Here is a 14109-nt window from a genome sequence, read left to right on the forward strand (position 1 = left end):
CCCGCCGCAGATGTAAAAGAAGCCTAATCTAAATAGTTTTAATATTTGTATCTCAATTTTTTTTTTTAGATTCCTCACCACTGGGAACTTATTTGCATCACTGCATTTTGAGTGCCTGTTGGGCCAGTCAACCATCAGCAGGATCATCATTCCTGAGTGGCAGCAGACATCTGAGGAGCTTCTGCCCTGCCTCATCTTCTGGGTTGTGGTTGGGATGGATCCACATACACAGCCCCTTGTGTACTGGCCTGACTATAGCTCGAGTCTTTATCTGTCAGCTCTAAGGTGTTGGTAGGTGGAGTTGAAGCTTTGAACAGTTGTTGCTACCATGTCTCTCTCCTGCTACCCCTGAAAACGTTCCATGTTGTCACGAGTCCTGTGTACAACAAGAAAAACGGATTGTTTAACTTTGCACACGTTGGACAGTTGACATATGATACAGACCTGACAAAAGTTTTAGGCCCAATGTCCACTTATGGGCTTGATTTGCAGAACCCGCACGGGAGATCTGCAAATCAAAGCTGCCCATAGGGATGCATCAGCATCCGTAAATGATTTAAAAGCATGCGGATGCCATTTTCTCCCGGCGTACGGATCACACGCTGCAGTAGAAAATCACAGCATGCTCCATTTTGGCAGTGGATTCCGCAGGACGGCTTTCATTGAAGTCAATGGAAGCCGTCATAACTACGGCACAGCCACAGCTGTCATTTTGGCTGTGCCACGGATCCGCAGGAAAGCGGAAAGCAGGACATTAAAAAGAAGGCACTGCGAATGCATCCGGCACGTCTGGACACGTACTGAAGAAAGAATACCCGGCCGGCGCAGAGTAGATCCACGCTGGAGTCAGAGAGGTAAAAGAACCTTTTTTTCTCCCAATGTCCATGGGCACAGCTGGATTCTGTTGAGGGATTAAGCAGTGGAATCTGTGCGTGCAAGTGGACATTGGGCCTTAAACAGTGGTGCAGCCATTGAGAAACATGCTGTTGACTACAATACATAGGCAGCAGGGCAGACCCAAGCAATGTTCCCCCATAACCATCATTAAGCTTGTCATCTGCCTTTTTTTCTCTTCTGGACCCAACTTGTGAAAACACATTTGCTGTCAACTGCTAATGAAAGCATTGCAAAAACCTAAAAGATGGCTGAGGAGGAACAGCGCTGCAGCCTCGCTATTGTATTGAACTGCATAAGTCTGTTGAGCGAGACCCCTACTGCTTTTGACATGTCTCTATGGCAAGTGTAAATTTCTATGAAACTGCAAGCCATCATATTTCTTAGCACGTTTGTTATGCAAAATCATATAAACAGATGCAGGTCCATGGTAGGCACAATGTACATCATTTGTTGGAGGTAATATGGCCTCTTCCGTTCAATTCCAGCTCCACACCTCCCCTTAGTGGTACATTCCTGCCGGAATTGGTCCCGAGCGCTTGGCCACTTTGTCTTCAGTTCGTCCACTGCAACATAATTAATAGAGATGAGCGAGTATACTCGGTAAAGGCAATTGCTCGAGTGAGCATTGCCTTTATCGAGTACCTGCCCGCTCGAGATGAAAGGTTCGGGTGCCGGCGCGGGGGAGCGGTGAGTAGCGGCTGTCAGCAGGAGGGAGCGGGGGGGGGGGGGGGAGAGAGGGAGAGAGATATCTCCCCTCCATTCCGCTCCGCTCTCCCCCGCAGCTCCCAGCGTGCCGCCGGCACCCGAACCTTTCATCTCGAGCGGGCAGGTACTCACTAAAGCCAATGCTCGCTCGAGCAATTGCCGTTAGCGAGTATACTCGCTCATCTCTAATAATTAACAAAATCAGACAATTCTTTTTTTTATGTTGATTCTGATTTTTGTGTGTAAAATATTGTATGTAAAGTCTGTTCATCATAGTGTTACGGTTTACAACCTGGTTTGTTTTGGTAGCAGAAAATCGAAAATAAAACCTGTGGAAAAAGTTTGCTTTTTTCCAAAAAAATCTATAGGTTGTAATAACACAGGTTTCTATTCTCTTCCATTCCTTTGAACAGAACAAATAACACAAGATAACAGAACAAAAGCAAACATAAACCTTTCCGTTATTCCCAGATCTATTAAAATATAAATAGCATAAAGAAAAAGAAATGTTTTCCACTTTTATTTTCATTTCACTGCTCTAAAAAAAAAAAAAACAGACAAATCTATGTATCAATACTGTGAGCATAGGCGGCATACAATACGTTATGTACAAAAAAACTAAATTATCATCAAAGAAAAAAAAAACAATACCCACATAAATCTTTTTCTTAATAGTAGAGGCAGACATCCACTGGTCACCGTCCAACTGGGCAGCCAGTTCATCCATGCCCTGTTCTTCGCATTCCTTACCTTGTTATTTGAGACCCAAATAACAGGGGAGTCTTGCATCAGGGCTTATCGAATGTAGACATGTTGGCACAGAAAGAGCTTGTATGGGTGTGGTGGTCCCTACACGCTGTCCTGTGGTTTTTTTAACTTCCTTTGCAAGTTTTTGAGCAATATGCGTAAAAAGTGCTACAAGTACACAGTTATTGCATATACACTGCGTTTGGTACCCATCGACAATAAGGCTCCTACCTGCGTAATACGCAGTAAAATAGAACATGGGGTAATCTTTATGAACGTAACATACACATTAGATATACATACGTGTGAGTGGAACCATAGACACAATGCACTTTTATTGTTGCCCATTACCGCGTATTACCCGCGTGTACATTGCGCATGTAATACGCTATGAAAATATGCGTGTGTGAAGGAGCCCTAAAGCTGTATGTTTCCTTATGCTTAACATATATTTCTTTTGTCCTCATAAGGTGGAAAAAATACAAGAAAATGTTATTAATTTAATAGTAGGTTTTAAGGGGGAAAGTGTATGTTTTTATGTACAAATGGAAACAAATATATGGAAACGTACGGCCATATGTTTAAGGTAGACACTAAAAATACACATATGCTTTAAACCAAGGGCGTAACTATAGGGGATGCAGTTGCACCCAGCCCAGGAGCCTTAGGGGGCCCATAAGGCCTCTCCTCTCCATATAGAGAGCCCAGTACTATGAATAAAGCATTATAGTTGAGGGCCCTGTTACAGGTTTTGCATTGGGGCCCAGGAGCTTTAAGTTATGCCTCTGCTTTGAAAAAATGTTTACAAATGTATGCAGTTTAGATATGTTTAACATATACCCTGAAAATGTATAGAAGAACCTTGATGTGAACAGCCCCTTATCAGTATTCTGGATCGGATGTACAGAAGCAATACTGATCATATACTGATGACATACTGATACAATGTGCCTCAATGGCAATACACATTACACATATTTAGAAACAGACCTGTGTGAAACTACCCCCAGTACTGATTTTGAACACTTTAAGGCCTCAGTCACACGGGTGCATCGGCACCCGTACACCGGCGCCGATTCGCCCGTGTGACTGCAGGAAGGAGACGGACGTACCTGAAGACGGCTGTCTCTCTGCAGCGCCGGAGGAAAGAACACATGACCGGCAATGAAGCTGGTCACATGTTCTTTCCTCCAACGCTGCAGAGAGACGGCCGTCTGCAGGTACGTCCGTCTGCTGGTGACTGAGGCCTAAATATTCCAAATTCAAAACATAACAGTAAGGCCAGCTTCACATGAACGTAAATTCAATTGCGGTTTCTTGTGGATGTATTGGCGTATTTCAATGCACTTTTTTTGCTCACAAGGTAATTAGTTCCAGATTTGTTCTTTTTCTAGCACAATTAGACAGTTTTTCATGTATCTCTTTACATATGGGGCGCGTATTTATGTACCCCCCATTGACTTCTATGGGGAACTTGGTGCAGAAATACACAGAAATAGAGCGTGTTCAGTTTTTTTTGTACAAGCAAAATGTGTGTGCAAAATATGGAAATGTGAATAAACGAAATGAAATCAATTTGTTCTATTCCTTGCGTATTGCGCAACCAAATACACATGCAAATACAGCTGTGTGAAGGCAGCTTAACTTGTTAGTATTGTGTATAAAGACCAGAGGGCTATGTATCTTCTTGCAATTTGGACTTACAAAAGTCACAATTTTGGTGCATTTGTCAAAATTGCGATTTATTTGAAGGTTTACACTTGGCCCCTCCACTTTTTAAAAAGCAAGCAGAGCTTAGGAAGAGTGTCCAAGTGCAACCCATCAGATTTACTATACTTTGTGCCAGAAACTAGTCTAAACTATAGTGCATAGTTCATATCAGTCTGCCACAATAATGTTTCACCAAATATGACAAATGTATTAGAGGGCAAAGTGAATATACCCCAATGAGCATATAGTTACATACTATATATACAGAGTATTTTCAAAAATAAGACCCCGTCTTAAATGAATTTTTGACCCAAAAGAGGTGCTAGGCCTTATTTTCGGGGGAAATCTTATTATACTTACCTAGCAGGCTTGGCCCAGGTCCTTCCTGCTGCTCTCCAGAGCTCCGACATGCTGATCCATGACATTGATTGGGCAATTCATAAACCCCGCCTCCACAACGCAATGGCTGTGATTGGTTCTTTGATCGACGCTCAGCTAATCAATGCAGAGCTCGGTGAACCAATCACAGCAATCACATTGATTCATCGAGCGCTGCATTGACTGGCTCTTGAGTGCTGCTCAGCCAATCAGAGCCATTGCTTCCTGGAGGTGGGATTTATGAATCTTAAAACCAGGAAGTGATCTTCTGTGGGTAAACAAGGACTGCAGGATGCATGGTGGAACTCTGGACAGCAGCAAGAGGACCCAGACCGAGCATGCTAGGTAAGAATTCCTTTTGGGTTTTTTTATGTAATGCAGCTAAGACATATTTTCAGGATAGCGCTTATATTTCAAGCCTCCCCAAAAATCCAGAAAAATAAGGATAGTGCTTATTTTTAGGGTAAGTATTATTTTTGGGAAATAGGGTAGCTATAAGTACTATTCTATAAATACTATCAGTGTGCTAATCAGTCTGAGACAAGTAGCTGTTTTTCTCCATAGTACGTCAGTACACAATACACCACGCTAAGTCCTCATTCAGACGAGTGGTTGATAAGCTGCTACAGAGGCTTGTAAACCACACTTCTATAACAACCAATAGGTTGCTATGGAAGCAGTCACAAGGCCGTTTTTTACCAGTGCAGAATCGGTCCTTGTTAAAAAGATAGGATCTGTCAGCTCCGTGCTGCGGTACTGTCCATGGTGCTGACCACAGGCTCCCATGGAAGCCGCGGCAGCACTCTGCTCACAGCATGGACATGTGAATGGGCTACTCTGCGGAGCACACAGCAGCTGATTCACCGCAGAATTCCTGCATTTCAGCAGCGTGGTTTACTCACAGCAGCAGCGTGTAAACCACGCTCATCCATCAGAACAAGGCCTTAAAGTATTTTCCATTTTTTTGGCAATGAAATTACTAAAGTTTACCACTATCCTACATCATCGATCCATGTATGAATTATATCACAATTTTTTTTCATTTACATCACCTCACCTTGAGGCCTTAATCAGACGGGCGTTTTTTCACGCGATTTGCAGATCGCATGACGGATGCGCATCCGCAAATCGCGTGACCGGTGCCCAAAAATCGCCCGAAAATCTGCTCCTAGCCGCGTTTTATTAGAAACGGGCCGGAGCTGTGCAGCGCATTGCATTCAATGGAGCCGGCTCCATTGAAAGCAATGCGCTGCGGGCCAGTGTGGGATGAATTGTCGGGAAGGGCTTAAATATATAAGCCCTTCCCTGCAATTCATCCAGAAAAGTGTTAAAATAAAAAAATATATATATACTTACCTGCTCCTGGCAGCTGGAGTTCCGCGCGGCCATCCTGCAGTGGGTGTGAAGGGGGTGTGAGTCAGACCTGCCCCCTGATTGGCTCAGCGCTGAGCCAATCAGAGGCAGGTCTCACTCACACCCATTCATGAATTCATGAATGGGTGTGAGTCATACCTGCCTCTGATTGGCTCAGCGCTGAGCCAATCAGGGGCAGCTTTGAGTCACACCCCCTTCACACCCACTGCAGGCCGGCCGCGCTGCACTCCGGCTGCCGGGACAAGGTGAGTATATATATTTTTTTTATTTTAACACATTTCTGGATGATTTGCAGGGAAGGGCTTATATATTTAAGCCCTTCCCGACAATTCATCCAGCGCTGTCCAGCAGCCCATTGCTATACAGCCGGCTCCATTGAATTCAATGGGCAAACATCGTTCTTCTCTGCCACAGCTGTTACAGCTGTGGCAGAGAAGAATGATTGGTCTTCTATATGTTCTCAATGGGGTCGGCGCTGCTGCCGCCGGTCCCATTGAGCGCATATAGAGAAGAGAACAGGAATCGCAGATCGCAGATAGGTGCGATCTGCGATTTCTGTTCTATAATTTATCGGACGAGCGCATAAAAAGCGCTCATGTGTCCGATACCATTGCAAAGCAATGGTTTTAAAAAATCGCCGGACGCATGCGCATGCGCAAATCGCGCGAAAAATCGCCCGTCTGACTGAGGCCTCACAGTGCAATATCTACAACTTATCTGCCACATCTGAGTGAGAAATAAGGCTGCTCTCACACATGTTCACAAAACGCTGCATCTGAAATCACAGCATTTTACCACAATTTCTGAGTGCCATTTTTGAAGGCATTGTAAAGCATTTGACAGCATTTTTAAAGCACCCCATCATTGTGATTGGTGATAAAGTGTGTTAGAAAGTGCTAAAATGCATAAAAATAGGGCAGACAGCAAATTTCCAAGCTCTAGTCTGCAAAGATCTATTGAAATTATTGAAAGTGTTGTATTGTGATTAGCGTGGCATTTGAAACACCGTGCTAATTGTGGTAAAAAATAGGCTGGGTGAGAGCTGCCTAAGACTTCCTATCTATTTTCTGTATGTGGACGGTGATCAGAATTACCAGATGACATTACCAATAAATCAGTTATGTCATGTATCTGTGTAACTTGTATAGAGGAAAACTAGGTTTTCTAGAAACTCGTACAGTATAAAAGAATTTCTTTATTTCCCCTACAGTAACAATATGGATAAAAAAACCAGCAAGAGTATTTTAAACACCTACATGTTTCATCTCATATTATGCTTCTGCTCGAAACATGTAGGAGCTTAAAATACTCAAGCTGAGGTTTTTTCATCCATGGTTCTACTGTAAAGTTGAAATAAAGAATTCCTATTATACCACCCAAGCTGCTGGGAAACTTCTATTTTTCTTCTATTTCCTAGCAGTGATTATCTGCTTCTGTGCAATCGGAGGAGTGGAATAGCAAGGTTGGGTGAGTTGACAACTTATACACACCACAAATTCTATAGAGTTTATAATAGTTACCTTTAATAAATTGCAACATAAACATCATAGAAAATGAGACAAACAAACAAAAAAGTCCAAATTGTGTTACCAATCTCATAAAATAGTGGCAATTGTAAATATGGGGCATTGTTGGGGTTAAAAGTCAAATACATATTTGCAAATATTGGCACTGTCTATAAAAAACAGAATTGACATATAAGTGTTAGTAGGGGCTTGAACACAAACTTAGATTACTTATTAGGGATTTCACATAAAATACTTATTAGTAAATTCTCAGGAATATTACCGGTATTGTAAAAGTAGTTTATAAAATCTTAGTCAAGGCAGGGATGTGCTTTAATATAATCTAATATCTCTCGAAGATGACATTCAACTCTTAGACAAAAATACAAAACAATGTCACATTAAGAAGCTATAAGACACTTATGAGAACATTCAGTTCCAGTACAAGACACCTGCAGCTAATATAAAAATGTCTGTTTCAGTCTGAATATCCTACCTGAAGTTCCAGACCTTTCCGGCCTGTTAATCCTATGTCAGAAAATACAGCGGCAAAGAAATAACACTGATACAACGGCTTACAGACATTAGCAATAACAAAATTTACAGTCAAGGTTATATAGTAACGGACAGGTGTTGACTTGCACCTCCCAGCAATAGATTTACTTTTTTTCATGGCTGAATGATGTTACCGTCACAAATCAGTTCTTAAATCACTGAAGCTGATGAAATATCAAAGCTGCGTGTCATCCCTTGAGTCTTGCCCGGTTGTGTTGCAAAAGCTGCTTTTCCGGCTCGATGCATTGGCTGGAACATATGACAGTGGATCTGGTCTGATCAGGTAGCTGAAAATGACAAAAATAAACATTTTTTTCTCATATTTAGAATGCATTGGCATAGAAAACAAACTAAACCTGATTCATTTGCTTTCCAGAGATGAAAACCATGTCTAGGTCAAATCAGGTTTTCTTGTCTAGCTTAAATCAGGTTTTCTTGTCTAGCTTATGGCTAATTCGTTTCTGTTAGGAAGCAAATGAAATATGCTATATAATTATTTGAAAGTTTTGATTGAAAACTTGAGATATCACTTCAGATATTCTCCTCCCTAAACAAACACAAACATAAGTGCTCCAATAATACAAACAGATATGCTCTACAATAATGTGAGGTGGTTAAAAATCCAAGGAGCCTAAGGAATCATTCATTATACATCCCACCTGGATGTACACTATGAACATCTCATTCTCATTGTGCTCCTTCCACTGTGCCTATCACTATGGAGATATCTGCCACCACACAGAATACAGCACTGATTAACCCAGACATTGCTTCATGCTCATGAGTCGGTGCAACTACCCAAAGCAATTTACGGTCTGTGTCCCTTCAATGGTCACTGTTTGCAAGATGGTTACCTATAATAAAAAGCTGTATGAAATTTAGTATTTAAAGTTCACAAGAAATGAGTAGAGCACACAGGATTTTGTGGTCACACTGGTGTAACTATAGGGGATGCAGTTGCACCCAGGCCCAGGAGCCTTAGGGGGTCCATAAGGCCTCTCTTCTGCATATAGGGAGCCCAGTACTATGAATAATGCATTATAGTTGGGAACCCTTTTACAGGTTTTACATTGAGGCCCAGGAGCTTAAAGTTACATCTCTGCATTAAGGGGCAAAGAGAATTTGCCCCCCCCCCCCTTCAAGATAAACATTTGCACCTGGGCCCATGTGCCTTTAGCTACGCTCCTAGTAAGGCAGTTCATCATAACTTTACAAATTTCACTTTTGCAGATTTAGAGATTTAGTATTACCACTCCTCTATATCACCTTTCACTAAGGGAAGCTTAATGTGCATTAAATAAGCACAACTCAGGTCCATGGGGGAGAGCTGAATGACTTGAGCCAGTTTTCTGGTGGAACAAAAGTTTCAAATTTGGCACACAAATGTTTTGCACAAAAATTAGTGATTTTTTTTCTTTTTACTCAACTCTTGCCACTTTTACAATATAGATGTACCTAGAAGTTTGCCACACTATCTCTGTAACACAGATCGCTAATTGCATAGTGCTGGTGCGGTCATTCAAGATGAGTGGCTTAGCGCGACTCATTAGCAGAGTAGTACGCTAATGCAGCATGCACATCACATTTATCTGTAAGTGGGAAGGGCTTAGCTTGAAGGGAAGGACCACATGCTGCCCAAAAGATTTACTATAATTTTATAATTTCTAACAGAAACTGTCGAAAACTATACACAAAAGTACTCCAGGTCATAGCTGGCATAGATTTCATATTGCGGCACATGGAAGACCCAAAATATGGCAAATATATTAAAGGGGTTATTCAAACTTTTAAAATTGAAAGCCTATACTCATATTGTGCTATCAATATCTTATCAGAAGGGATTCAATGCTTGGGATCCCTGCCATCAGCTGATTGAAGGGGCTATAAGCACCACAGCCCCCACATCTACATCTGAGCATGAACCTATTATTTATAATGGGCATTCTGAGTACTACAGGCTTACCACATTCACTGCAATGGGACTCATAGTAGTACTCATAAAAGACAGTATAAATTATATGGCATTCTGGAATACAGACATGATCACTCTCAAGTGTGCAACAGCCGCTTTATCAGCTGAGAATCAGGGATCTCAAGCATTGGACCCCTACTGATAGTAGCAGACTCCCGCCAATCAAAAATTGATGACCCATCCTGAGGGCCATCAATTTTAAAAGGTTGGATAACATCTTTAAGAAACCTGTACCTCTTGATACATCAGGTGCATCTCGAAGCACTGATCTTAATAAATTCACTGCTTTATTTTATTGTGAGTAATGCATGGTCTCAGGAATTCAGTTAGTTCTTCACACTGTAAGCAGACAGAAATCAATGGTGCTTCTAGAGAAAAGCCCATTATCTCATGGATTCACCCCTTAATGCACCACCAGGAGATCCATATCACTCACAATTGAACCTCACCAAGTGCCACTAGCTCCTCAGATCTCCTCCCTGTAATTCCTTTCCTCTTCAGCCCACCTCTACAACACCACCAAGTTTGAACATTGATACTTAGCACACAGACGTTCTGGATACAGAAGCCCAGACAAGGAGAGCATATATCGGCACATCAACCACAACTAACAGTGGGCACATAAGGGGGCATTTAAAAATTGATATTGAGTAAACCGTACTTACAATCTAAGCAGCTCATTAATCAAAAACTTTCTTGCAGTGTAGTTTTTGAACGCCTAGTTTGTAGCAGTTCCTGTCTTCCCCTAATTCATTTTGTTAGGTTATAGTATTTACAAAGACAATTGATAAGGCATTAGGATGAATGGAAGGCGTATGAAATAGGCGTAAGGAATAACTTGAATGCATAAAGATGAATACATCCTCAGCCACCCATTGTTCATTTAATTGTGAACGTAATGATACTGCTTCCAGCTTACCATCATTAATACATTTATGTAAAGCTAATCTCCAGTCATTCAAACTACAATTTCTATAGCGCTATAAAGTCAGTAACCTCGAGTGAAAATCTAAAATTCTTGCATACTAAGTTAAAATAGGGGATTTTTATCCAATATCCATAAAGAAGTAAATGCTTCCGTTCCGTAATTTATTTTTTTAACCTGGAGGAGTTAATAGAGGTTATTCTTACCATATTATAGTTATTGTTGTAGGTGATGTTAATGAGTTCTTTTTACTAGTCTGATAGACACATATACTAATTTTACACTCACATGCCCAGAATCACGGGCTAGCAGTATGTAAACGGATAATGAAATAGCGTTACCTCAGCTTGGGAGAGCCTACACTTGTATAAGTTGTGAGATTTATCTTGTGAATGAGTTTGAACACTGGCCAACATGGTCATGGAAAGGTGATGTGAATTTTCGGAGTTTGAACAAGGCATGATAGTGGTGCCAGATGGATGGGACATTCCGTTTCAGAAGCAGTGCAATCATTTAACGTTCCTCTATCCATAGTGATTGTTCTTAGTAAGAGAAACCAAGTAATCTTGTAGATATGATACTTTTTATTGGCTAACAGAAATACATGACCTGGGAGGTCCGAAAGCTTGCTATAACATCATGTTTTATGTATTTTTGTTAGTCATTAAAATGCATCATATCTACAAGATTACTTGATTTTTCTTACTGAGAACAATTACATTTTGCTCTACTAGCTAACACTGTACCAAACCTTTTTTTTGTTCTATCCATAGTGTCATTTCTGTACCAAGAATATGTCATAGAAGGCATTAAACCCCCAGTGAACAAGGTAGTGACCATATACAGATGTTTAATGACCACTACCAATGGCGACTGGCTAGAATTGTCCATGTAAACAAACAAGTGACTTTGGCCGAAATTCCATCCACATTCATTGCCCCAAACACATATCCCACGGGTCAGTCCAGTGTTCTTTAGCTTCTATGGGATATGAGAACTGAAGGCCCACCAGAATTTTGCTGTTAATACCACAACGTTGGATGCAGTGCTTCACCTGGACTTGTGAGGTTGCTAACTGGACCCTAGAGGAAACATGTGGCAAAGTCTGATGAGCAACAGTAACAATTGTTTTAGACTAATGGTGGTGTTCATGTGTGGCACAGACCCCATGGAGCCATGGACTACAATGTTAACAAGGTACTGTATAAGCTGGTGGTTGCTGCATACTGCTGTGTGGTGTTTTCTCATGTCATGGGTTGAGTCTATTGGTCAGCCTAAGCACATCATTGACTACTTCCCACTACATTTCACTGCTTGGTAACTATCTCCATCTCTTCATAGACTTCACGTAGCCTATAATGATTGGATATTCCAACAGGATAATGCACCATGCCATCAGGGTCCAGGTTGTGCAGAATTGGTTCAAGAAGTACTCTGGAGAGTTCCTATGAATGGTGAGACCTGCAAGTTGGCCGGACATGAGCCCAATCAAGGGATGTGGTGAAGAGGTTCCTTGGCACCCAAGATCCTTCACAAATAGCATTGAAATTGGGGTAACTATCCAGATGGCATGGTTCAAAATCCCTTCAGACATCTTCCATGCACTTGTAGAATCGATGCAATTTCACATTGCTGCACTTTGCCAGGCTGAGGGGGTTCTACATGATATTAGTTCCTGCCCTATGATTTTTGGCATATCAATGTATATTACCCTATATAATTTTAATGATTCATTATTGTTTTCCACTTTTATGTAAAAAAATATTACCTCCTGCACTTTGGATAAGTGTTCAAGAAAAAACAAAAAACATCAAGTTAGCAACCCAGAGAAGAAGGCACCCACTCCCTATATTTCTGGGCCGCCAAGTACTTAGTGTCAGGATCTGAACTCTGAGAATGATCACCCTGTATTAACTGTGATGCTACATAGGACTACAGGACACCAGAGATTTTTCTTTAACTAGAATTGACAGAAATTGAGTAATAACCAAATTAAATCCTCTCTTCTGTGCTATAAATTATTGTACAAATGTGCAGGAACGTGAAGTTAAGTATCATATTGAATAAAGTTCTCTATGTCAGAACTGCAGATATAGTTTTCCTATAACCACTGGACTATCAAACATGGAGAATTTAAGCATATTGCAATTTGTGAAACAGCTATTAAAAATATGAAGGTGTCACATAGTTAGGAGCCGACCTCGCTTTCCACTTTACATTTTAATGGCTTTTAATTCACTCTGGCTTGAAATGTTCAGCCATGCTGAATAAGTGCTTTTTTAACAGCCGCTAGAGAACTGCACTTTGTAGAAGTGTTTAAATACTTGCTTTGCTAACTCAGTCCTGAGAAAACTCTTCACCGTTCAGGAAATAACTGTCAGCGTACTCTGAATTAGCAGTAAATGATGACCTTGCTACCCATTTACATTGAAAAATAACAAACAGGTTATCATCCATCTACGATGCTTTTAAACCTTGTACTGAAGCATGTAGGCAGGAATATTGCTTGCCGCATTATGGAGAGTTTTGATTTTATTATATAAAGGTATAGTGAAAAAAAAAACAGTGCGGTAGCATCCTTACCTAGCAGGAATGCTACCTGTAAATTGCTGGTTTCACGGGCTTGAATGCCATTGTCATGTTTTACTAGATCAAAATGAGGTTTGGGATGGTCATGACAATTACATGATTACCCAGTAGGACTCCCATGAGCCTCCCAGGAGTTTGCATCAGAAATTCTCCATTTGTTGATTACGCTGTGCAAAAAAATTTTTGAAAATTTTTCATAAACGAAAGTAATTGATATGTTTCTACAAAATTAAAACTTGCTGATTACACTGGTAAAACTGAATAATAACAGCACGTCTCATTTTCAAGTTATTTTACCCCTTATTGACCAAGCTTTTTTTGTCCTTTATTTATCCATTGACGTCGCTGTATGAGGGCTTGTTCCTTGCAGGACAAGTTGTGTTTTTCGATGGTACTATTTAATGTACCATATAATGTACTGAAAAACTTTTAAAAAGTTCTAAGTGGAGTAAAATGAAACAAAAACAAAACCATCTGTTGGTGCATCTTGTTTCTATGGCCCACAAACTGCAGCAAAAATGACATGATCACTTTATTCTATGGGTCAATATCATTACTACGATACCAAACTTATGTAGTTTTTTTTCTATACCACTTAATTTATTTAAATTATTTTCTGTTGCCATCTTCTGCGCGTAATAGCTTTTTTATTTATCTGTCCACATAGTTGTGAAAGGGCTCATTTCTTGCAGGATGTCCTGTAGTTTTTGTCAGTATCATTTTGGAATACATACAACATTTTGACCACTTTG

General features: G+C 40.8%; 1 protein-coding gene across 3 annotated transcripts in view; it reads right to left on the bottom strand.

Moving 5' to 3' along the window:
* Positions 1 to 7793: 7793 nt before the first annotated feature.
* Positions 7794 to 14109, bottom strand: part of LOC136619984 (potassium channel subfamily T member 2) — a 591696-nt gene continuing 585380 nt past the window's right edge. For all 3 annotated transcript variants that reach the window (XM_066594713.1, XM_066594712.1, XM_066594711.1), the window contains one exon: positions 7794 to 8158. In XM_066594713.1, the coding sequence (XP_066450810.1) occupies positions 8047 to 8158 (112 nt within the window). In that variant the 3' untranslated portion in view covers positions 7794 to 8046. The remainder of the gene's footprint in view (positions 8159 to 14109) is intronic.

The sequence above is a fragment of the Eleutherodactylus coqui genome, chromosome 3 (genome assembly GCF_035609145.1).
Source record: "Eleutherodactylus coqui strain aEleCoq1 chromosome 3, aEleCoq1.hap1, whole genome shotgun sequence".
NCBI classification, from domain to species: domain Eukaryota; kingdom Metazoa; phylum Chordata; class Amphibia; order Anura; family Eleutherodactylidae; genus Eleutherodactylus; species Eleutherodactylus coqui.